The sequence below is a fragment of the Vitis riparia genome, chromosome 15 (genome assembly GCF_004353265.1).
Source record: "Vitis riparia cultivar Riparia Gloire de Montpellier isolate 1030 chromosome 15, EGFV_Vit.rip_1.0, whole genome shotgun sequence".
NCBI classification, from domain to species: domain Eukaryota; kingdom Viridiplantae; phylum Streptophyta; class Magnoliopsida; order Vitales; family Vitaceae; genus Vitis; species Vitis riparia.
In genome coordinates this window covers 16,807,618-16,835,131 of record NC_048445.1, presented here as the reverse complement: position 1 = coordinate 16,835,131, position 27,514 = coordinate 16,807,618, and the positions used below count along the sequence as shown (strand labels likewise).

Below are 27,514 nucleotides of genomic sequence, written 5' to 3'. Positions count from 1 at the left end.
TTTGTGATTGATTCAGATGAGTGGCCCTGTTAAAGAAGAGGTTGTGCTTCAGAAATATTCTCCATCTGCAAAAGGAATGTTTAGCATTCTTGTAAACATGAAGCACAAAAGATCGAAAAATAAAAAGCAAAAAGAAGGTATAGTTAAAGTTCTTACCTCCTTTCTCAACCTTTCATTCTCTTCCCGCAGCAGGTCTCCCTGCATGAAAATTAAATATAAAGAAAATAAGAGAAATTAACATGCGTGGAAGAATGAAATTAGGAAAACCATAATTCTGTAATTGATAAGAAAATTAGGCAATCTTATAAGCAAAGGGATCTGGTGTAATTAGGTTTAAAAAGTTCCTAATTTTGTAGCTAGGAATTTTTGTATAGATGTGGGTCATTGTATAGGCTGAAAATGAAACAAAAGAATTTTATACCTTTTATTCCTTCCATCTCTCTTCTACATAATATTAGAGCTCTAGGCTCGTGAATCTAGTAAGAGAAGAATATTTTTTGTTTTGGCCTTCATTACCAAGTTGGAGATCATAGTCAATCTTTATTGTCGACCTTAACAATTTGCCTCTCGTTTGCATTGTGCCATTGTTGCAAACAAAGCCTTAGCAAAACTGATCGTGAAAATAGTCAGAGACCTCAACAAAACCCTCATTGTCACCCGGTTGTCTCTACCAACAATGAGGATTCTTGCATGTAACGTCTCCGCCTCACACTAAATCTCTTTCTCACTATTGCTGCAAGTGAAGATTTTTCCTTCTAAAGGCATTCCTTGCACTATAAATATAGTTGAAAATCAAGGGTGTTAGACCTTCAACGTACTTTTGTGACTGCCGAGAGTGCTAGACCTCCGACACAGCTGCTGCGGCCACCAATATCCCACATCAATGCCAATGGGATTGCTAACATGGTTCTCTGAGCCCTATGGGTAGTCTTTAGTGAGTTTTTTTTTTTTTTTACCTAAGAGCTCTTTTATATTTTCCATAAAAAAAAAAGAAGGAAAAATGTCCAAGATATCAAAAACTACTGTTGTCACTACTCAATCTAAAAGTGTAATTACAGATCACAACACAAGATAATTGCATAATATCCAAGCAGCATACAGGCTTAATGGAAAGAATTATTTAAAATGACCACCTTCTCGATACAACATGAGCGTTTTTGTTCCAAAAACATATGACTAAATCTTATTATGGTGAAACTGTTCTAACCGCCACATTTCATAAACCAATTACCTTCCAGAGTCTTAGGTTTCAAAAGTCTCATGGAAATACTCTCATTATTTTATCCTCATATGAGAACCACGAACCATCTCCTTCTTAAAGTATTTGGGTGTATGTCCTTTGTGCATGTTCATAGTTCAAACAGGAGGAAATTAGGCCTAAGAGCAATCAAATGTATTTTTATGGGATATTATTCAACTCAAAAATGATATAAGTTTTACCATCCACTATCTAGAAAGTTTTTTGTCTCAATTGATGTTACTTTCAATGAAAGTGAGTCTTATTTTCCCCAACCTTATTTTTAGGTGGAGGATTCCATCAAGGAAGACAATCATCGAGATTCCTATTTCATTGATCCCTTTCTCATTGACCCTCCTAAAGTATCTGATTCAATATTTGTACCCTCCTCCGAACCTGAGTCATCGTCCATTGAACCTGTACCTAAGAATCAAATGACTAGCAAAGTGTACTCAAGGAAGAAAGTTGCAATCCCAAGACTTATACAAGTCTAAGAATTTGAATCAGCTTCTGGAAATGAGGTAACAGTGTCTCATCCTCCCTTACAAACTAAGTTAGAACTTTAGCCTGAAAAACCCATACATCAAAACCTCTTTATTGCCATCAAGAATGGAACAAAGGAATGCACTAAACATCCTTTGTATCTACTTTCCCATATTGTGTTATTTGAAAAGTTGTCTCCATCTCCTAAAAGTTTTCTTACAAGTTTGAACCATATTCATATCCCTACCACTCTATCCAAGGCTTTATCTATTGAAAATTGGAGTCGAACCGTGAATGTAGAAATGGAGGCCCTGGAGAAGAATAAAACTTGTAAGATGGTACATTTGCTTGCAGGAAAAAGGCCAATGGGATGTAAGTGGGTTTATACTATTAAGTATAGAGCAGTTGGGACATTAGAGAGGTATAGGGCAAGATTGGTGGCTAAAGGATACACTCAGACATATATCGTGGATTATCTAGACATTTGCTTCAATTTCCAAGATGAACACAATCATAATTTTGTTATCATTGACAACAAATTATAATTGGGATCTACAATAGCTTGATGTAAAAAATGCATTTCTCAATGGAGATCTAGAAGAAGAGATTTATATGAAAGTCCTTCTAGGATTTGGATGTAACCTAACCATTAAAAATGTGTATAAACTAAAGAAAACTCTATACGGGCTGAAACAGTCTCCAATGGTGTAGTTTGGAAGGTTTTCCTAAAGTGATGAAAAACATGGGATACAAACAAAGTCAAGAAAATCATACATTGTTTGTTAAGCATTCAAATTTAGGAGGAGTTACAATCCTTCTGGTATATGTAGACAACATCATCATGACAAGAAATGATGGAAATGAGAGATAGACTTTGAGGCAATGCTTGACCAAGGAATTTGAGATTAAAGAGTTAGGAATGTTGAAATACTTCCTAGGAATCGAGATTGTACATCCTAAGTAAGAAATTTTTATTTCTAAACAAGGAATTTTTATTTTTCAACAAAAATATGAAACAGACCTTCTCAAGAAAATAGGGAAGTTGTCGTGTAAACCAACAAGCACACCAATAGATCCTAATCATAAGCTTGGAGAGGCTAAGGAACATGTTATGGTAGATAGAAAGGTGTATCAACATCTAGTAAGAAGACTCATTTATCTCTCACACAAGACTAGATATAGCATATGCTATGAGTGTGATTAGTCAATTCATACACATCCAAAAAAGGTTCTTCTACAAACTGCTAATCCAATGCTACAGTACCTTAAGGGGAGGGCCTCCACGAAAGGGCATCCTATTTAAATGAAGATCGGGACTAGTACTTGAAGCATTCACATATGCAAATTATGTTGGATTTGTAGTTGACAAAAGATCAACCACTAGGTATTGCACCTTTCTTAGTGGGAATTTGGTGACATGGAGTAAGAAATAGAGTTTGGTGACAAGGTCAGTGCAGAAATGGAATTTCATGCAATGGCTTAAGGAGTTTGTGAACTACTATGGTTAAAGATCACTTTGGAAGATTTGAAGATTAAATAGGATGACCCAATGAGATTTCATTGCAACAACAAATTTGCAATTAGTCAATCAACATGGCCCATAATTTAGTGCAACACAGTCAAACGAAATACATAGAGATAGATAGATATTTTATTAAAGAAAAACTAGATAGTGGATTGATCTGTACTCCTTGTGTATCTATCAATCGCCAACTTGCAGATATACTCACAAAAGGCTTAAGCAGTACAACGTTTCAAGTAAGTGTATCCAAGTTAGGAATGAAAAACATCTATTCACCAGCTTTGAGGGGAAGTGTGGAAGAATGAAATTAGGAAAACCATAATTTTGTAATTGAGAAGAAAATTAGGCAATACCCTAACAAAGGATCTAGTTTAATTAGGTTAGGAAAGTTCCTAATTTTTTTGTTAGGAATTTTTGTATATATGTGGGTCACTGTATAGGCTGAAAACGAAAAAAAAAAAAAGAATTTTATACCTTTTATTCCTTCCATCTCTTCTTCTACAGAAAGCACAGTGAAAGCATAAAGCATGCATCTTGACCCTGACTACATAAAATCTAAAAAAAGTGCAGAAACTTTACCTTGTTTTTTAAGATGTTCATTAACCAAAGCATCTAACTAAATTTTATCAAGTACTTTTCAACAATTATTGTCAACAAATTAAAATTATTAAGGGGAGGCCCTCATGTGATCTTCCCTTTCACTTGGGAACCCTTTGAGGTGTCAAACTAGCAAACCCTGGGCTTGGGAAATCTTGCGTACACAAACAAGCAAGACATCCCAAAAAAAAATGTTTGTGTAATCTAATTACGTCTTGAGCCTTCCTAGAGCTATTGTCAAAACAATCAGAGTGTGCGTAATCCAACAAGTCCCAAGTCCCTCCTGAGTTTTATTGGTCTCGTCGTTGTTGAATTTGTTGTAGTTTCCAGGTTCAAACCTTCTTTTTGCAAATTTCCTTGAAATATTTATTTCAAATAGCAAACTTGATCTTCATAGACTTATTGCAACTTGTATTGGCACTACTTCAGTTGCAATAGTAATTAGTTAAGACTTTTAACAAAAGGTTAAAAGAGCCAGGAAGCATCATAAATCGTGGAAATCATCGCTTAAGAACCAATCACAAAGTCAAACTTTTCAATGTAAACCTGATACTAGCTAGTCTCCATTTTCTTCGGTTTTCTCTTTTACTCTAAAAATTTGTATATGGAATGCTTTGGAAAATTTAGAAGTTAGGTTCTTGACCTTTCTCTGGAGGTCACTGATCTCTGTTCGAATTCTTTCAGCCTGAAACCAAAAGAAAGTTCAACAAGTTAAAGTATGTCAGAAAATGTCATAATCATAATTCGATAAAACAGACCTTTTCTTCCACAACGCTGCACAGACCAGCTTCAAGTAATTCCTCTAGTTCAATCAATTCTTCTATTTTCAATCCCTGGAGCTCTTCTCCTTTCATTTGCCTGTTGCAGATGGGATTATGTCTTAGAATTACAATGTGGTATGTAATGGAGAAAGTGAATGGAAGTATGATAATATCAAATGTATCCCCTGCATCTTTTTACTGTACATCCCAGTAATGTAATAGTTGTACTGTTATACCTCAGCCTCTGAGTCTGCTGGGCAATTTCTTTGCTCAAGGCTGCACAGGTGCTGTTCTCCAGCTAGAAAAAGTTTCAATCGAAAATTCTTTAGTATTTATATACACTATGAATATAAATTAGGGTGCATGCAAGTAACTCCCATGAAAAACCAATTCCAAATGATCTTATGCAAGCTAAAGATCATGTTCCCACTTTAGTTGGTCCAGTACAGAACTTAAAGTTCTTGCAAGTAACCCCCAAGAAAATGACTTGTAATTGATCTTACAAAACTAGGATCATGTACCACTCCTGTCAAGGTTGGAATGGATGTGTCCCTGTTTAAAGAAAGGCATTACCCGCCATAAGGAAGAACTTTTAAGGGCTTTTCTGGAGTTGCAATTTCAGGTGCATTATATTTGCAGTCACTGTTCCTTTCTCACAAGAAAGGCATCTGCAGTACCATGTTGTAATATGATTGCAGGGACAATTAGAAGTCATCTCCCTAAAATTGCTTCAGATATCAATGAACCAAACTTCAGACAAAACAATATTGCTTTGCATTGGACTTTTCAAATCCCCCTGTTAGGTGCATGCATGTATTGGATCATTTTGTTAAGAAAATTGGAAAGAATTTAATCCAAACACACCAAGACCTAATATTTAGGAAGTATTTGAATGAAAAATAACCAAGATGTGTAAAGATACAAATCAAAGATATGGTGAGATTATGTGAGGTACTATTTACCTGACAAGTATACATATGAGACAAATAAACATTAGGAAAAAGTACTTTATCAAATGCCTTCCATAATGAAATGTTAAAGGGAACACTGTCTATGATCTTAGAATTTTTTTTATCCAGCAAGTTTAGGTTTCCCTTTGTTTCGGTTCATTTATTTATGTTGTCCAAACACAGAGAACACTTTAATATACACAAGGACTGTAGAAGAGGCCACATATTACCTGCAGCTCCAGAGATGGTGGTTCTGGTTTCTCTGGAGTCTGTGGATGCTGATTGTGCCTTTCAATCACCTGGCTCACACTTCAAAACAAAAAGCATGGCACATTCACTTGATAAATAAAATGAATAGAACATATATGAAGGTGAACTTTCAAGTAATATCAGGAAGTACCCACCACTAGCCATTTTGTACGTCTGCTTATCTCTATCTATTCTTTTGCTTTAAAAACGCCATGTGCTGATGTTGTTGTCAATTATAATTTCTATACAATACTTCTATTTCCATTTTAGTATAAGAAAAATAATACAAAACAGACATTGTCTAAAACTAGAAATGCAGGTGTGAGAGAGCCTGATATTACAGAGCCAAATCTTTGCATGCAGTACCATATTTATCATGGACCAGAGCAAAAGAAGGCTTCTGATGCAACTTCTACATATGGTGGGCAGTGAGAGTTGCATAATCTCTTTCATCACAAGGCTGTTGAGGAAATACAGTTATCGTGTCCAGATCCCATGATCATCAAATTGCTTGGCTGCTTCCCTATAGCCCGATATTGGGTGGGAATACTCTAGTTTGATTTTCTCTAGTGGCGCAAAGAGTTTTGTTTTCAATTAGATGTTGAAATGGATGAAGAGATTATTAATTTTGGCTGCTTATGACCATAGCACAGTAGAACACAGAGAAAGAAAAAACAGAAGGAATAAAAAAGGTAAATATTAGGCACCCTTTGAAAGATGGTTAATAGTCCAAGTTATCAAGGCTTGGTAAATATCCTTTTTCATGTTTTGCAATTAATCAATCAATTTGGCTTTGAGATAGTAAGTTCCTTAGTTTACCAATAAGAAACCACATAAAGTAAGCCTATTCCTCATGGGAACGATTAAATTTTCCTCTATAGAATAAGAATCACGCAGCATAACACTATCTGATTACTACTCAAAAAGTGCTATTTCATAGCTTGTGATTAACTCTTTTAAACACTTTTGAGTAGTAGTTATCACCTTTTAACCCAATTAACATATTAAGGACCCTTGCAATCAATTCTAATCAAATTGTGTTAAGTTTTGGTGTTTTGATAGCTTTTTGATCACCAAAGCAATCCGAGATTGAGGAGAGTTCTTTGGAATCCATGGCAAAGATGTCCGGACAGGGCGTCCGAACACACCATCGAAGGGCAGCGGAACGTGGGCTGTGACAGGCTTTCAGAATGAAGTAGCAAGGCTTGCTCGCTTTAGTCAATGTTTTTCCATCCGGACAACATATCCGGATAGGATATGCTATCGTCCGGATGGAGTTTCTCCGGATAGCATGGCGGCGCATGTCCTCTTGGGGAATCCGGATGGAGTTGATCCGGATAGCCTTGCGCGCTCCGTGTCATCCGGGAGAGGGTCCCTACACCTTGCACACGGGAAGAATTCTATCCGGCTGGCATTCCACCTCATCTGGATATCTCACATCCGGATGGGAGAAGAGGCATTTCAACTTCCCCGGATAGGCATGTCCGGATCCTCTATAGCGTTGACCCGGAGAGCATGCGGCCGACATTTCAGATTACCCGGATTTTGCACAGTGCCGCGGTGTTCTCCTGAAGCTTCTCGATATTTGCCACCGACTAAGTTAGATTTTTTCTCTCAAGATATTTTGTGTAAATTTCTATTTTCTCCTTGTAATCAGTCAAAGATATTATTGGGATATTTCTTAGAAAATATCTTCTCTATATATATCTTTGAACCAATGTAAAGAATATACATAATATATAGAATATAGATATATGAAATCGACGAACATAGCACTTGCTCTGTTTCTTCTTCATATTTTTGTTTTCTCATTCTTTTTATTTCTAGCCAACCAAACTCTGAGGATTTTTCCTTAGAGGATGAGAGGCTAGGCTCTTTGTCTCTTGGAGTAAAGAAAGTCGGGTAAGTTTCCACATGGATAAATTGGAAGTTTTGTTGTTTTAGTTTTTAATGAAGAGAAAGTGTAACCCGTTAATGGTTTTTATCTTTTTAGTTAACTTAAAACGCCTTTAAATCACCTGGGCCAACACTTGGTAAGGCAAGTGATCTCCATCCATTGAGATGCACTTGTTTATCTCTTGCGAGCCTTTGGGAGGTGGTTTAGAGGTAGGATTTTCTAGAATAGCCTACACTTGGTAAGCTTTTGGACTCTAAGGAGACATCCATTAGTTATCTCTTGCGAGCTTTTGACGGGTAATCCAAGGTTAAAGATCACCTTGAATGGCAAATGCTAGGTGAGAGGCACGAGCCATTGCAAGTTGCATCAGTGAGAGGGATTTAGTGTTTGAACTCATTAAAGGGAAGCATCTGTACCACACTGGTTAGAGAATTAACTATATGTTAATTCTCTAATGCGAGGAAAAGAAACAAGTGACCGGAACTCTCCCTTTTGTATGAGGAACCTGAGCCTAGTGATCTAAACTCCAAGAAACACTTTTCTTTATAAGTAAAATCAGTACTATTTTTGGTTAGTTTAAAACCAAACCTTTTTCGTTTAAACATCTTTATGTTTTCTTTTAAAGCTAACCTTGAAATGAAAAGGCACCAATTCATCTTTGAATTAATATCAATTGTGAAGTGAAAACCCATCCTAGTGAATGACCCTAGAGCCACTACGCTATGCTAGCTAAGGCTATCCTAGTACATGGTGTAATAGGTTATAAATTTTGTTGATTACTCCCTGAGGACCACAATCAAGGGACACCAGCTGGACACGAATCAAATGGCACCACTGTCAGGGACCATTGAGAGGACATGAATCAGCTGAGACACCAATTGGGAACGAATCACTATCCACACAACCTCAAGGATTTTGAAAATGGTCTTCCATTAGTCAGATAGTTTGACCCATGATGAATTTCAAAACCATGAAGACTTAGATCTCTAGAAAGCATACAAACATATCATATAATATCAGAATCAGAAACTATAAAATGTAAAACTGCCTAATTGCACAACTACCACCACAACTATCTTGTTCTTTGCAAAGTTCAAAGTGTCCGAGTCCGATACGACTTGGCCTTTCTGCACCAAGTCTGATACCTAATACCATTTTAAACAAAGATTTAGTCAAAAATCAATTAAACTTGGGTAGACTCGATACTCGGTACTCGGCCAAGTCGACTCAGCCATGCCATTTGAGTGGACTCGGGCCAAGTCGTCCGAGTTGCCAAATCATTACTAAAAAATTAAATTTTTCCTTCAAAATAACAGCAAAAGAACACGAGATAACAACAAAAATTTAGAAATATCTGAAAAATCAATGATTCTCTTCAAAAGGGAAAATTTTTCAGAACCCATGATTGAAAACACGTGATGAAAAAGATGGTCCTATGAAGGCTCTGAAAAGTTTTTCAATCCAACCCGTGGTTGTCTTTGAGGTGTATAAGAAAGAAAGGTTGAGAGTATTTCATCGCTAACCTCACAATGGATGGACTACAATGCCTTCGTGTCGGTGGTGCCATTGTGGTAACTAGCGAGAAATGTCATATCCTTCCTCTTCCATTGACAACCTGGTCTCCTATCTCTCTATCTCTTTGCTTCATTGTATGCTGTAGAGGTAGCCCTCTGCTTCTGCCAAGCCGGGGCGCTCCTCTCTCTCTCATGTGGGAATGTTGAGAGTATTTCATCGCTAACCTCACAATGGTGGACTGCAATGCCTTCGTGTCAGTGGTGCCATTGTGGTGACTGGCGAGAAATATCATATCCTTCCCCTTCCGTTGACAACCTGGTCTCCCATCTCTCTATCTCTTTGTTTCATTGGATGCTGTAGAGGTAGCCCTCTGCCTCTGCCAAGCTGGGGTGCTCCTCTCTCTCTCTCTCTCTTAAATGCTAATGAATATTTGTGGTATAAAATTCCAACTTCTCATGTGGGTTTCACAAGTAGAGATTTGAATACATGGACTCTTACGGTTTTAAATATTGATAGGTGTGATATATGTTGAATATTACTAATGTGTTTTAAATGCTAATGAATATTTGTGGTATAAAATTCCAACTTTTTCATTTTTTTTAATTGAATTTTGTAAATGAAGAGTTGGGTTTGTTTTCAATTTGAATATTAAATATTAAATAATTTTAAATTTCATAATATTTTTTATTAATTTTTAAAACTATATATATATATATATATATATAATATTTTTTATAATTTTAAAATTTTATTTATCTTATTTTACATATCATCCAATATTCAATCGAGATGTTGATACCGATGATGTATCTTGATCTTCCAAATCAATAATCTCCTATCACAACTTTGAAGCATGATTATTTGAAAATCTTATGCTCTATTAATTGAGTTGATCGTGTTATTTTGCACTCATTTGAAGAATAGACTCATGGAAATCATATTAATTTGATGTCGGATGACTTATATAGGAGGATGCTCGACTGGTAGCTGATGATGTTCCTAAATTCTTACAAAAAAGGCTCTATCTACTCCAGCACGTTCATAGGTTGCTCATCTTAATTATTTCAATTTAATGATAAAAACAAACTACTAGGCAGGCATAGAGAGTACTACTAGCGGTCATCATAGATAAGAAAAAGAAAGGCTAAAAACCAAAGGAAACCACACAACTAATTAAATACATGTCATCCAAGAAACAAACATGTATACGGCGATCTCAATCTACTACAAAATATTGAAATATAAGAAACCAAAAAGGAAAATAAGATGTGTATTATATAGGATAAAACTAACAAAAATCACAAAATCATCAACAAAAATGATACGATTTGTCAACACAATTCGAACTCAACATGATTGTTACGAGTTTGGGTTGATTAGAAATGGGTTTTGGTCAAATTCGTGTTGACTTGTATAACTCATTTATTAAATAAGTAGTTTTTTTTATCAACCTATATGATACAAATTTGACCTGAAATGATCCATTGAATAATCTTATTGATTAACCTATTTATATTTTTAAACTATTTAATTCATATGTACCTCATTTTAAATTTGTTTTTAAATAAATATGTCAATTAAGTTATAAGCATGTTTGATTAAGACATAAATCATATAGATATATATGAGACCTAACTTTACCTAATTATTAAATAGGACCAGATTATCAAATGGGTTAAAGGAATTATACAAACGTGTTACCTGTTTAATAATTAGATAACATTTGGGTCTATATTTTTTATACAATTATTACTCATGTTAGGTTTAGATTGACCTATGTAATAGAATACCTAAGTTTTGACATGATATGAATACAACCCACAAACACGAATACCACCCCTAGACTAAGACTATGTTTGGTTCTTGAAAAGTATTAAGGAAAAAAAAATGAAAAAAAAAATAATTTTCTCATATTTCCTTTCATTATGAAAAATACGAAAGAAAATCAAATATAATTCAAATTAATTAGAAATTCGTATATTTTAATTATTTAATCTGTATATAATGGAGAAAAATAAGTTAAATGAGTTTGAGAAAGCATATAAAAATAATTGATCGACTTTAAATCTATTTTTTCTTTTTCTTTCCTTCTACTTTTCCTCTCTATTTTATTTTTCTTATATTTTACCTCAAAATTTTCAAAACCAAACAGTGTAAAAGTTACTTTTAAAATAAAATTAAAGAAATGGGTCAATCAAACATAGATTTCCTTGTTGCATCTTTTTCCTAGAATCTTCCTCATTGCTTGTTGATATAGATATAACAATAGAAGAAAAATAAACATTTATTATCAATAGAAAATTGGATATAGATAAAAGATTTTCTCTAATATATTGAGGAGAGAACATGAAGAAGAAGTAGGTGAAAAAACCTTATCCATGAAGTGGCTGAGATTACCTAGAACATTTGCTATATGTGCAGTGGCTCCTTTGTTAAGATACTATTCTCCATCAATCAGGTCATTAATTGTTATTAAGGCCAATTCTCAACTTTTCTCCAATTGAATATACATACAAACAATCTAAGTGATTAAAACTTACACGGATACAAAGTATTTCACAATTTCGATATCTTGAATCAATTCCAGAAAAGTTCATTAGAATAAGATCCCCTGATAGTTTTGAAAATGAGCTTGAGAAATGATGAATTTCTCTTTTCCCTTTTAGTCTCATTTGAGGAGTTAAAATTTTGGTTGTACCAATTGTGTAGGCTATAGTTTTAATACCAACATATTGATACAAAAAAAAAAACAAAGATAAAATAATATATATGCAAAGATACAGAAGGTTTTCCAACTTTTCCTACATGCACGGATGAAAGTGATAATTCCACTCTATTATAAAGGATAAAAACTAAACAACAATAATATTGGGTTTGAAACATCCCATGTTTTTCTACTCCTTGAATATACACCTTAAACCATGAGCTCATTGCTTTATAATATAATCTTCATAAATCTATCTCCATCTCATAACCTAAAATATTTATATAAATATTCCTAATAACTTTATAACATTTTCATACTAATATTTGAGACATTATATAAAATTTCCATGGTAATATTTTTCTAGACAAAAAAAAAAAATTAATAACAACATTTAGTAAATAAGACAAATACAATGGTGCAAAAAAAAAAAAAAAAGCCACAAAGCAAAAGAGAAAAAAAGGGGGAAAAACTTACTCCATTTGCTAAGTAACAAATCAATCAACAAAATTTATCATAGACAATAAAGTCTCATCTATAAGCTTTCTTGTACTTTCTTGCCTAGAGTAAAAGGGTAGAAAAAAAAAATTAGAGTTTGCGAGCTTGGTTCATTGGATCCACTTTCAAATAATTTGCTTTCTCTCCTTTCAAAATGTCCAAATTAAGCACAAAAATTGCAGCCCTCCATGCCTTCGTTTACTTCTTCCCTACAAAAGTTCTATACCAATTTAAAATATCAATCTCTCTTACAAGAGAAGGCAACAACTACTTTCTACCCAACAAAGAGAATACGAGTTTTCATAAGAATCTTGGTTTAGTACATTGAATGAGATTGTGATAAAATGATTTTTCTTCATATTGGCAAAGATAAAACTTACTCTAATTCAGGTCCGTTGTCTTTTATTCTTTTTACTGATCCAAGGTCACAATCTTCCCGCAAGCTATTTCCTAATTGAAGAACCCTATTTTTATCTGAACCTAAGAATTCCAAACTATTTAATATGAAAAATCTATTTTACCTTAAACTCAAAAAAAGAATATGAGGCTTTGATTGAGAATTTTCTGCTCTTTGAATTTATCCCACTGACCTTTTTCTCACTATCCCTTCAAATTGATCTCCCTTGCAAGACCAAAATAAATGTCTTTGATACTTTCCCAACTTTCAATCATGGAATTATTTCAAGCAACAAATTCTTCAACATCTCCACATACCTGAAATCCATGAATCATTTGTGTTGGTTATGGCATATAGTGAGAAAAAATAAGTGCTCAAAGCTGAATCACCACATCACATATCCTTCTAATACTCCGCAATAAAACAAGTTATATTTTTAAAATATTCTACCCATCCTAATTGCCTTCTATAACCCTACTTCAAACTCATCCCTCACTTTACATGAATACGAACAGCCAACTTCTTCATAGACTTCCTAATAATAACTCATCTCTATATGGGCTCTATTTTTGAAGTAAACCACCAGCTCCACTCACTAGGAAGAGTCTTGCTAAGGACAAATATGTTTGATTCTGAGTCTATCTTCCTTCTTTTCATGCAAGCAATCGACTATTTTATCAAGTGAAACTTTTTCTCAAGGCCTCCTCCTTTCCAAAGAAAATCTCTTTGAATTTTCCCAAGTCTCAACTTACCTTTCTTGGAATTTCAAACTATGACATAAGTAAATTAGCATGATAGATAAGAATTTTTGTTTATGCATAGCTAGTCTTTTCTGAAATCTCTCTTGCAGCACAGGAGATTTATTCCTAAACAACTAGGATAAAGTGAAAGAAGGCATCTTTCTCTGATCATGAAAAGACAGCTATAACCCCTTGAATCCTCTATCCATAAAGTATCGAAGGATGTCCCATTGATACTAGGTCCCTAATCCCTAGATTAGATAAGAGACTTTGAAAGGAATTAGACACCTCCTTAATTTCAACATCCTCTATGAGCCAAAAACCATTCACTCTTGTTCTAGTCATATAATTGCTTCCTCTATGAACATCAGCCATTTTGGGGAAAATTTTGGTCTTTCTATTCTCCTCCTTCAACCAAACTCTCCAGACTTCTGCCTATGAGAAGTTTTTTTCTTTTTCTTTTTTTCCCAGCATAGCCAGCTTATTCTTCCACTACCACCCTTCTAGCCTCATCCTCTTCAACAAAGTGCTTAGCTTACCTCTCCTTTCAATTCAAAAAACACCAATTCCTTCCTAACTACGAAACTACCAAAAACCTCTTTGTTCCAAGCTTTTAGGTCCATCTCCAAGGTTTTGAGTTTAGAGGCCAGAATATAGCTAAAATAAACCCCTTGAAGCTTCCCAGCATGTGTTTTAGTGCTATCTCATTGCAGCTCTTCTCTTAATTGTAGTTTACTTATGAATAATGCATGAAAAAATTGTTCCTCAAAGGTCCCATCCAGCCCTTGTCTATATGTTCTATTAAAAGACTCTTTATACCAGAGTGTGAAAACTAATTTGTTTGCATGTAAGAGTTCATTGCTGCAGGCTAGGTTTTGGAGATGATTCCATCTATATGTTAAAAGATCAAAAATGATGGTGGACTTGTGCTACCAGTACAGCCAACTACATTGACTGAAGTAATGTGATCCTTTTGCAGTACATATTCTTCTGATTAACCTAAGGTTACTAAGGTTCATTATACATACAAAAGACTAGTAGTGACACAAGTCATGTCTCGGCAAGCACTTATGTAGGAAACAATTCAATTCTCCATTAAGAGGCCCGTTAAAATAAGAAATTGCTGACAACCTTAAACTTTTCTTGATGTAATAAACAAATTTTAGGCATACAACCAAAAAACTCAATTCTCCATTCAAAACTTCAAAAAAATTCAATAAACCTTGCTATGATGTTATAGACAATTTTCACATCCTCGATAACATACAACATTTACAATAAAAAACAAACATCATATTTAGATGGGCTATTACAATTTCCTATAGAAAATTCGAACAAGAATATCAAAAGCAAGTACAAATTAAGAAAATAATATTGGAAGATACACGTATGATCACTTTGACATTCATCTAATCTGTTGGGACAAAAGATAAGTCTCTAACAGCTACAGGTCGTAATGTACACTTGTTATGGAACTAACTATGACTTCCTTAGCAATGTCAAAGCATATGTACAAGTAGTTAGTTTGCATGCAATCTTTGCAAGTGTCAGTCTGATACTCTAACAAATGGTAGCAGTAAGGACAAGTCTTAAAAAGTGGTCAACATAAGCAAGCTTGATGTTTTATGAAATAACATTTGTCTGGGGGGCATTTTATGTTGGCAAGTTCATCTGACTTACTTGGTGTACTTGGTTTGGGATGAAATAGGATCACCAAAAGAGCTAGACCTCCAATCCCCAAGGGAAAAAGGTTGTCTCCAAGATCAGTCATTGCAAATTTCTGTAAAGAGTTGAGATGCTTGATGAAAACTGTAAGGGCTCAATGTTTGATTCACAGTGAAGTAAGTGGTGTTTGTGGAAGTGCCCATCAAGAACTATAGAAGGGTTAACAACTAAATTGAAGGTTTCTGTAGAATTGAGGCCTGGAGGGATATATATTCATCTGCATCCAGACAAAATATTTTCATCCAAGGATGAGCTAGGGCAAACATCAATGTTATTTTAATACAAAGGAAGGTCTTGAAATTCAAATCATGCATGGAAGACATCATCCAGGAAATACAAGCTGTGGGTTAATCATACAAATGAACAGAAATGCAGGAGTATACTGGTGTTTCATCCGATTAAATGTGTCAGTCTTTTTTCAGGGTGGACCTGTTTCTGAGAACTCCCAGTTTTAGAACAAGCAAGGGAGTGAGAAACAAGCCTCCATAGCAGAAAGGTTGCACTACAGATGCACATCCAAGAACTGGACCAATAAAAAAAAAGGTCATCTGACCGAATCAGGACTCAAACATTGTCATTTGTTTGGACCCTTCTAAAAACATTGCAGTTTCTTTGGATTCCAGAGTCAAAATTCAAAACAGAAAAAGAGGAGAGAAAGGGGGCCCTCTGGAATGATAAAAAAATAGCCTTTGGCTTACAACCTTTGTCTTGTGGTCTACTGGTGAGGGGGCTAACAAGACGGATAACTTGTAGGTACAAGGTGAAGGATCGACAACAAGAGTGATAGCAGATTACTAATCATTGTTCAGAATGATCATGCATGAGTGTTAAATAGAAGATAGGGTATTTCTACAATCTGACCGAGGTAATTTTAAGGAATGTTAAATAGAAAATATTTTTGTTTCTATTATAGACTCAAATTCAAGTACCACATAAAAGCCGAGCTCATATAAATCATGGTGAGATAGATTTAAATTATAAATAGTTAGAACAACTGCGAATATTTTTATCCCAATTATAAATTACATGTAATGCCATCCAAATTTAATCATATTCTTCTACACATAGATCTACACTACATTATCTTTGGTGAGATATATGAAAAGTGAATGCCATTATATAAGATTGAACACCTTTTTTTTTTTAGATGCTTTAATTAATAGAACTCATAATATTAACATACTAGCCTCTTTGTAATGAAATAAATCCACTATATATGAACTCATTTATGTACTTGGTCTCACTAAAATAGCATTATACCCACTATTTGCACAAATCAATTATGTGAATATTCGATTTAATTAATTAAATTTTTTGGGAAGTCAAATAAGAATTAAGCAAAGCATAATTTCTCTCCTTCAATAAGCAATTAAAAATAATAACAAATAAAATAAGATAAATTGGAAATTATGATTAGGAGAAGACAAAATTTTATTTAGAATTAATTTAATCCAAATTGAAATGTGAACATGGAACCAAATTATAACATCTCATGAGACTCATCAGTTTAAAGAATAAAAGCACAGCATGGGCAGTACCCATAGGACAAATGCAAAATGGGATAAGGAATTTCACATGCAATGAAAGAGCAATAGTTCACAGCACCATCATCTTGAAGAGGATTTGCAAAAGATGCTTTCAGCCTTTGTGTTTAAACAACAAAAGCATGTGGAAGCATCTGAATTGTGTCTTCCAGTGGATGAAACCAAGTGATGTATGAGTAATATTGTTCAATAAAATGATACAATATTAAAAACAATACATATCATAAGGGGTGGCTCCCAGGTTCCACAATGAATAAGATTAGCACTTTTAGTACAAAATTAATAGACCAGAAAAAGCTTCTTAATTATCACCTTTCCTCATGGATTGAATACTCATTCTGTATAAGAATGTTTAGACAAACAATTGTGGTGCCATGCCTAATTCTTGTGACATTTTTTCAAATAACTTCTCTATGAAATCTTAGATAATTGTCACAAGTGGCTACTGCATCAACTAATTCACATGCCAAAGCAGTGTAAGAAAGTTAAATTTGATTTAAGAAGTTTCTAAAAGCTAAAATTAGATTTGGATTCTGAAAGTTAAAAAGAACGTTTTAATTTTAGTGATTGATTTGGTTTTTATATTTAAGTAGTTGAATCTTAAAAGGATTTTATTTTTACTTAGAAATTTGTATATTTTTATTATTAGGAATTTTTATTTTGTTAAACTTGAGTATATATAAACAAAAGATGATGTAACATTTAAACAAAAGTGGTAGAAGGTGGTAAATTTGTAATTCTCCTTGATTTTTTATCTTCCTTTATGTAATTGTTTGTTTTTCTCTTTCAACACTATTACTTCAAAAGACTAGAATCAGTCATACAAAAAAAATAGCAAGTGGAATATATCTGTTTCAAGTCCCCAACTCATAAAAAACAATTAAGATAATTAGAGTATTACGATGAAAGTTTTGTTTGGTTTACAAGATGTATGGGAGGTTGTGGAGAAAAGTTACAAAGAGTCATCAAATGAAACAACTCTATCCCCAAATCAAATGGATTTTTTGAAAAATATAAGAAAGAGAGACAAGAAAGCTCTCACCATCATCTATGAAGCAATGGATAAAGTTACTTCTAAGAAGATTTAAGAACAAGCATCTCCAAAGAAGCAAGAGAGATATATCAAAATATAGTTGATAAGGTGTGAAAAGTTCGTGCTGAAACTGTTAAAGGAGAACTTAAAGGTTTGTACATGAAAGTATCATAATTAATCTCCAATTATTTTTTCTAAAGTATTGACTATTGTAAATTTATTAAAAGGAAAATTAAAGTGAAAGTTTAAACGTGTGATTGAAAAAATACTTAATCTTTAGATTTGAAGTTTGATTATATATATTATTATGGCCATTGAAGAATCTAAAGATTTAGATTCTATGACCATTGATCAACTTATAATATCATTACAAGCCTATGAAGAGAGATTGAACAAGAAGAACAAAGAAAAATTAGAACAGGTTCTCCAAACAAAACTTATAATAAAAGAGAATGAAGTAAATTTTAATAAAGGAAGTCAAAATAATCATGGACGTAGTTGTGGATGTGGTCAAGGCAATTGAGGAAGAGATGGTTTCAATTCATCAAACAATAAAGGAACAAACCAAAACTCATATCGCTTAAAAGGGATTGAAAGATGGCTCAACTCAAGACAAATGAGACAAGAAGGTATGATAAGTCCTCAATTTAATATTATAATTGTAAATATATATATATATATATATATATATATATATATATATACATATATATATGTTCATAATACTTATAAATATAAAAGTGCCACTAACAATAAGGAATGGCAAGCCAACCATGTTGAAAAGAAAAATCAAGAAGAACCTACTGTATTGTTCGCATATTAAAGAGAAAATGAGAAGAAAAACACATGGTATCTTGACATTAAAGCGAACAATCATACGCGTGGATTCAAAAATAGATTTGTGGAATTTAATGAATCAGAAAGTGACCATGTTACTTTTGGAGATGCATCCAAAATTTCAATAAAAGGTAAAGATAAAATTTTAATTCATTTGAAAATAAAAGATATCAATTTATCTCAAACATTTACCATGTGCCTAACAAGAAAAATAATATATTAAGTTTATATCAACTCTTAATAATAGAAGCCAATAAAAGAGCATGAAGAAAATCTTAATAAAATAAGTCAAAATAATTGTGGACGTGGTGTGGACGTGATCAAGGCAATAGAGGAAGAGATGGTTTCAATTCATCAAACATGAAGGAACAAACCAAAACTCATATTCCTCGAGAGGGAATGGAAAATGATGCAACTCAAGATAAAATGAAAGGCAATAGTATGATAAATCCAAAATTCAATGTTATAACGATAAAAACTAAGGTCATTATGCTTATCAATATAGAAGTGCCACTAACAATAAGGAAAGGCAAATCAACTATATTGAAAAGAAAAATCAATGAGAAGCTATTGTATTATTGGCATATAAAAGAGAAAATGAGGAGAAAAACACATGATATCTTGACATCAAAGTAAACAATCATAAGTGTGGATTCAAAAATATGTTTGTGGAACTGAATGAATCAAAAAGTTGCCATGTTTATTTTGGAGATGCATCCAAAATTTTAGTAAACGGTAAAGATAAAATCTTAATTCATTTGAAACATAAAAAACATCAATTTATCTCAAATGTTTACCATGTGCCCAATATGAAAAATAATACATTAAGTTTAGGTCAACTCTTAAAAAAATGAATATAATATTCATGTGAAAAATCAAAGTCTCTCGATAAGAAATCAACATGTCAATTTAATTATGAATGTGTCTATGATTAAAAAAATAAAATATTTTTATTAAACATTCAAAATGATGTAAAATATCTAAAATCCTATGTCAATGATTCTTCTAGAATTTGATACTTAAGATTTGAAAATCTAATTTTGGAGGTTTAAAATTGTTGAACAAGGAAAATATAGTGAAAGGATTGACCTCAATATATCCCCTGAATCAATTAGGTGAAGGATGCTTACTTGGAAAACGTCCCTAAAAAGGGTTTTTCAAAGGAAGCAATGACAAGAGCAAAGGACCTCAAAGCTCATTCATTAGATGTATGGACCCAATTCATCAAAAACATTTTTTTACTTTTTATGAATGATTTTAGAAGAAAAACATGAGTACATTTTTTCAAGGAAATATCTTAAGTATTTAATGCTTTTAAGGAATTTAAAACACTTGTAGAAAAGGAAAGTGACTATAATATAAAGACATTGAGATGTGATAAAGGAGTTAAATTGACATTAAAAGAATTTGAAAAATATTGTGAAAATCATGAGATTTGTCAACCTTTAACAGTTCCATAATCTCCACAACAAAGTGATGTAGTTGAAAGAAAAATAAGAAGATGAGTAAAGAATTTTATGCTAAAGTGGTTTATTTATTAAATCATTTTTCTAATTGAAGTGTAAGGAATAAAACATCATAACAAGCTTGAAATGAAAGAAAGTTGAGTATTTCACATTTGAGAATGTTTGAAGGTATTGCATATGGTCATGTTCTAGATCAAAAGCAACTTACATCAAATGACAAGAGCAAAAAAATATTTTCATTGATTATGACTAAAGCTCCAAAGACTACATGTTCTACAATCCAAACAATGGAAATATTATTATTAGTTGAGATATCACGTTTAATGAAAGTGAAACATAAAATTAGGGTGCTCAAGAAGATAACTACGATATTCCTCCCCTCTATGAAGAAGAAGAATAAACTAGAGAAAGCTTGCGAGAGATTGTTACTCCTCCTTCAACAACACCTCCATCATTGAAGTTCTAACAACATCATCTTCATTGAAAAACTTAAACGAAAGGACAACACATTTTCGAAGTTTACAAGAGATTTGAGGTAACAAAAAATCAAAACAGTCTAATCCTCTTCCAAAAGGGAACCAATATGTTTTGAAAAAATAATTCAAAATAAAAGATGAAAAGAGGCTATGGACGAGAAAATAAAAACAATAAAGACGAATGTCAATGAGAAATAATACCTCTTCCAAAAGGGAAAAAGGCAATTAGAATAAGATGAATATAAGAGACATAGAAGAATGTAAATAGAGAAGTAGATAGATACAAAGAAAAATTGGTGGCTAAGAGACATGAGCAATAACAAGGCATTGATTAGGTGAACAAGAAATCATTTATTGCAATGTACAAAAAAAATCCTAATTTCCATGATTGAAGCAAGCTCATCAATACAAGATATTATTTTAGTGAAAGATGAAGTGCAATTAAAATTTTCAAAGTTTTAAGATCAAATTGTGGATATGTTACAAAGCTTCTCAAGTTTAAAAATTTTAGAAGACTAAGGATGTTACTTAGAATTATAAATCAAGTTTAAGGGAGCATGTTGGAAAGTTAAACTTGATTTAGAAAGCTTCTAAATATTATAATTAGATTTACTTTCTAAAAGTCAAAGAAAACATTTTATTTCGAGTAGTTGATTTAGTTTCTATATTTAAGTAGTTGAGTACTAAAAGATTTCTATATTTTATTAATAGGAGTTTCTATATTTTTGCTGTTACAAGTTTCTGCCTTGTTAAGTGTGAATATCTACAATGTAATTTTTGAATACGAGTGGTGAAAGACAACAATTGTGGTGCCATGCCTAATTTTATGACATTTTTTTCAAATAACTTCTCTATGAAATCTTGGATAATTGTGACAAGTGGCTACTCCATCAACTGATTCACATGTGACAGTAGTAGTGTCCCTTTTTGCATCTATATGGTATTTTCAGAGTTTCAAAAGGCAACTGAAATTTTAATAGATGCAGAAAAGGAACCCCTTCTTTTGTTGTAAACAGCTAGCAGATCAAAGTTTTCTGGGTAAGCAAAGAAGTTTGTAATAAGAACAAAGACACGCAGCATGCTAATTACTTCTTAATGCTCTAAAAAGTGTAATAAGTCAGAAAAGATAAAGAGCGGTTGCCTTAGTGTAGGAGTTTTGGATTGGCAATACTTAACAAAAAATCATGTAGAAGAGCTTTCAGCAAAACAGCTGTTATCACATGTATGTTTTGGAATATATCTAGTAGGTTTGAGCTGCCAACAAAAACAACATTTGGAAGAGCAAGCATGAATGATTGTTACCGAATAACAGCAAAGTTGAAGGCCAGCATCTCCCCTTTCATCAGATTTTCTAATTTATTACAAAGACAGGGTTTCGAGGCTACGGATTGTTGGTATAACAGCTGAAAGGACGATTAATTGATTACCTCTTTTGCCATAGGGATGCTGAAGGTATTTGAGCTCCCAAGTACTCTAGATCAAGTTCATGCAACTCTTCACAAACTAATTTTTATCAAGTCATTTATTGATTCTATGAAATATGTTGGCAATGTAGTTGGCAATGGTGAAAAGGAGGCTGTACATTAGATATGTTCTCAAAAGACTTTCTTGATGCCATCACTCTAAACTATGTGGATATGCTATTCAAGTTTGATGGAGATCTGACTGAGAAATATTTTTCAAGGCAAGGGAGAATGAAGAAATTTTGGGGTTAGAATCCAAAGCATTGGTTTAGGAGAAGAAATTAAGATGAGTAAACTACAAGAACAGAAAATGAAGGTAGGGTATGCATAGTTTTGGCTACAATGACATACAAGTGATGAAGCCCTTTGGGATAAATATTGAAATGGAAGTCAGAGGCTGTAATGACTTAATGACTGATCAGACAACAGAAGCAGCCAAGTTTGGCATGATTTTATGGATTTTGAGAATGACTTTGTGACTGATCAGGTAACAGAATCAGCCAAGCTTGGCATGATTTTCTGGCTTTGAGGTTTCCTGCAATAGCTGTATGCTTCAATACAAAGTGATCGGTAGAAGCTTAATGATTAAAATCATAAAACTATTACCAAGTTATGTTCTCAAGAACTTTATGATTATTTATTAGAGACTGTTAGCAAGCTCATTAATCATCAGTTGTTAGAGGGCTGTACACACATGATTTTGATGGTCTATATAGTTTCTCAATACAGTTTACAGAATGGTACTACTCTATGTTGTCGTTTTGTATAAATTTCTTATAATCTAAATGAAAATATTCATCATTGTTTGAAAATTTTGGTTCATAACTAAATAAGGGAAAGAAAAGGAAAATGAAAGAGGAACAGAAACAAAGAAAGAGGAGATTATTCCTTTATTTTTTTCTTTGTTTGTGTAAGCAGGCATTTCTGCATATATACCTTATGCTAATTAACTATGGTGCTTAAATTGTCTAGGGAAAATTTTCCCTTCAAATTTGAGTTGAACTTCTTTTCTGAATCTCTTCACTCATCAACTAAACAACAAGAGTTCAGGAAAGCTTCAAACTTCCTGTTACCTTCACCAATCTTCTCTGCTAAATCAACCAAATGAGAAAAAACAAGAAAGTAAACTTCGCAAATGGCACCTAGGCTTTTAGCACACTCCAGTCTATATATACACACAACAAACATGCATGTAATTGGACAAATGCAGTACTTATTGTCTGATTTTTTTTTGGACTGATTTTTCCATGCATGTGTGGCCAAATTTTGAAGCTATTTTCAGTATTTTTCATACATCCTAGTTTCAAAGCTATCCAAGGTAGTACAATGAAGTAATGAGATTTAATGCAATGATATGTTGTAATCTCACTGTTGAGCATTTGTAGTACTTTCTCTTTTGTAAGGAGACTACCTTTACAAAAACAAAAGTTCATAGATCAAAAGCTGAGAGAACTGTATGTAAATGTTCATAAATGTATATATCTCTTCTCCGTGTAAAACTCCTTGGATGTAAAACTCCTTTTTCAAAGCCCTACAGTATCTAATATGGCATTGATTTCCCAAGCTTTTACCTCTCACAGAGCTCAAACTCGGATTAGGTATACAAAAATAATAGGTTTCTTAAAGTCAAGTCAAACCCAAGCTAATCATGGGACCAATTCAAACCCAAGCTTAGCCAACTAATTATTCTGTGACATCTACCCAACAAAGGATGCTCTTTCAAGCTCCATCTGTCTCCCTAATCCCTCTTATTCCTTACAAAATCATCTTAATGATTGTCAGTAGGAAGAAAACCAGCACCTTGTCAAAATGAAGGACAATACACAAAACACAAAGATGATAGTTAGAAAAAAAAACCATATCTTCAGTCTAGGATAATTAGATATATGCCTAATTTAATTAAAAGCAGGAAGAAACCTTAATTATTGATTATGATTAATTATTAAGGAATATTAATTCATAGCTCATACTTCACTAGAGTATCATATCTAATAGTACTACAGTACATGCATGTGACTCACAAATCATATATTATCACATGCTTACAGTTGGCAAGAAATAGAACCACTGTGTGAGGAAAACTGAAAGATCTGAAAAAGTTTGAGCCTTCAAATGAACCCAAGAACATTGGATCAAACACTGCCCTAAGCTAAATACTATTTCACAGAAAACGTACCATGTATAGTTATTTTCCAATGTGTATGTCTAGGAAAGAAAATTATACATTATTTTTTCTTGGTTGTAAAGCTTTGATTGCTCCAATGGAGTGGGAAAAAAATGCTTCTGAGGTTAAATTTTCTTCTCTTTTCTGTCAGGTGATCTTGGGAAACCAGCTGAGAAAATGATATATAAAACATGAGGGTAAGCAGAAGACAATCAGGATAGCACAATCACCATTAACAAGCAGCTACATCATAGAGAATGATGTTGAACTTAATTTTTTATACGTAACATAACACAGTGTTAAATAGTAGAATACTCTCCACTCTGACCAAACAATTCAGACATTACTGTGCATTTGGGAGGGTATCCATTTGTTTATTAGATTTGATGATGCTTTTCCAAATGCATAGGACAACTAGGGTTTGAGCTTGATAAAAAAAAAAAATTTAAATTGCGAACAACTAAAGAAAGGGTACTAGGATTGCCTGCAAAATGCACTGAGATTCATATATCTATGTATAAAAAGAAGGAATGGGAGAGATGATAAAACTAACCTTGAGCTTGAATACTCAAAGAGCTTTCCTGCTGCTGAGAAGACAATAAGCGCTATCTTGGCATCACACAGTATTGAGAGCTCCTGTGCTTTCTTAAAAAGCCCTCTTCTCCTCTTTGAGAAGGTCACTTGCCTTGCTGCTGTGTTGTCGATCTTCTTGATCTGAATCTTCTGCCGCGCCATTCGAAAATTTTCAACCAAAACCTTCACAGAAAAAATCAACACAAATCCGTATCAGACCAAAGGACCATTTTACTCCTTATATGTAGAGAGAGAGAGAGAGAGAGAGAGAGAGAGAGAGAACAAATAAGGAAAAAAAATCAGACGCTTCACAGATCAAACTGGTACTTCAAAGAGAATTCAATAGAGTGAGAGAAAGAGAAATGGGGGTTTGGAAAGAGAGAAAAAAAAATGTGGGTGTGAGATAAGAGAAAAAATAAACGAACGACCATACATGAAAAGAGAGAAGCACATTTCCAAATTAAGCAAAGAATCTAAAACCAAGCCTAAAGAGAGAAAAAGAAAGCCAAAGATATGACTTGGATGAGAAACCAAGGTTGAAGGAGCCAGGCGGTAGCTGAAGGAAAAAGAAAAATCCTAGCAATATTCCAAAGACATTGGGCTGATCAGCACTGCAATTTTCACAGATGGAGCTAGCATAGTGGATTGGCTATCTAGATTTCCATTCCATTTTTACCTTTCTATGTTGCTTCCAGTTGTGTGGACAGGTCACAAACCCCACACTCCCAGCCACCAATTGTTTGGAAGAGAGAAAAAGAAAGATTGAGAAAGAGCAGTGACCACTGTTGGAGAAGAGAAGATTCCTTTCTATGGCCAAACACAGGGTCTCCTCCTTTTACTTTCTCTCATATGTATTGTCCTTGTTGTGAAGTAATATTTGACAACAGCATTAAATCTAGTATTTGCCCTTATATGCCCATACCCTTTTCTTTCCTTTTTTAAATCATACAGAAATTATCCACCAACATAAAATAGTTTCAAGCATCCAACCCTTTTGGTAATATCTAAATCTCAACTTTTTATAACTTTATAGCATTAGTACAATAAAATATTAAATTCTATATATAATAATTTGGAGGAACTATAAAATAAAATTTTACTCTACTTAATTTTTTCAAAAATTCAACATATGTTTTTTCTGAATGCTTTATTTCCTAAAAATTTGAATATTAATCTGATTTGATTAAGCAAATTATTGAATGAATTCAAAGGGTGTTTGTTTTATTTAGCTTTTTACTGAAAATAATTTATTTTTAGACTTTAAATTGTTGGGTTTTTTATTTTTTATAATTTTATTATAAATTTTTTACTAAATAAAAAAAATCAATATGTTTTACTTTTTTTTAATAAAAAAATAATATATGAATTTTTTTTATTTTTTAATATTTAATAGAATAAAATATTATAAAAATAAACAAACTAATATTTAATTATATTAAATACTATTTAATTTTAAATTCTATTTATAACTAAGTAAAACAAAAAAACAAACAAATGCCACCTAAGAATTGTCCAAACCCAGGTTGAATGATTACTTCGTAGTTAAGTTAAAAAATTTTAAGTGGCTGGAAGTGTGTTTTTCGTACAATTAACCATAACATTTACAGCAGTGAATAATAATGGGCACGTTGTACCCTCGTACTCGTGATGTCCCCCACAGTGTAGGACTCGTTCAATTTCTGGTGTGTTTAGGGCTTTGGAGCGGCGTTCTTCTAATCAATCCCATCGTGTCATTGTGGGATCATTCATTGCCCCTGGGCACGGAGGAAAGTTTATTTTTCAATAATTATAAATATCAATTTGATTTTAGAAATTTAAACACCAACTTTATTGTTATAAATAAATCTCCATCCATATTCTAATATTTATGTATAATTATTTAATATTCTAATATTTATATATAATTATTTAATATTTAATAAACTTTTTTAATGATTTTATTAAGATAATTTATTATTCAAATCAATTTAAAATATATTTTTTATTTAAAAATTCAAATATATTTTGATTTAGGAGAAACATGTAGTATCAATTTTGTTCCAATATTTATATTTCATCCCACCAATAACAAAAATCTTCGATCTTATTATAATATGTGTCATTTTCAAATCAATATTATTTATAAAAAAAATTATAAAATAAAAATGTCTTTTAAGCCCAATGGAGCAAATTAGAATGAAAAATTATAAAAGTCGGAACTACCTTTATATCCACTTTTAGGGGTGTTTCCAAATGTAATTTTTTCAATCATCCAATGTAATTATTAAAATCACAAAGTCAACTTCAAAACAAAAAAGATAATAATAAAATATTTGCTTAAGTAAAACATGCTCATTATATTCATTTAATTAGTAAGAATTAAATTATCTTTGCCTTTAACAAAAATAATTTCTCCACTAGTGACAATTTCAACTTTATTCACATATCCCAAACCTCTCTTATCACCATAGGTTTTACATTTATCAAAGATTACATTAAGTACTTTAGTTCTAGGGCGAAAGATTTCATTAACAAAAGAAGAGGATTTCATCGTTTCAATCTCTAGAATGAGAGCATTATTTCTCTCAAGAAAAGAATTATGTTTAGACTTGAGAAATCAAATTTTTTTTCGAGGCAACTAGTCGTTTCCTCATTAAGCAATTCAATCTTAGCTTGTGAGCATGAAGAATATCATGATTTTTTA

The 27,514-nt window shown here is 32.8% G+C and overlaps 1 protein-coding gene across 2 annotated transcripts; it reads right to left on the bottom strand.

The window, feature by feature from the left end:
- On the bottom strand, positions 1-25,613 carry LOC117932755 (MADS-box protein SVP-like). Of its 2 annotated transcripts, none has more exons than XM_034854084.1 (8): positions 25,508-25,613; positions 24,812-25,014; positions 5,781-5,859; positions 4,837-4,898; positions 4,598-4,697; positions 4,483-4,524; positions 157-198; positions 1-65 (listed from the first exon to the last, which is right to left on the bottom strand). In XM_034854084.1, exons 2-8 carry the CDS (start codon positions 24,991-24,993, stop codon positions 30-32), a joined length of 543 nt encoding a protein of 180 aa, XP_034709975.1. In that variant the 5' UTR covers positions 24,994-25,014; positions 25,508-25,613; the 3' UTR covers positions 1-29. The 2 variants fall into 2 exon arrangements, with proteins under 2 accessions (XP_034709975.1, XP_034709976.1); XM_034854085.1 differs by lacking the exon at positions 25,508-25,613 and adding an exon at positions 25,350-25,459.
- Between the last annotated feature and the right edge of the window lie 1,901 nt (positions 25,614-27,514).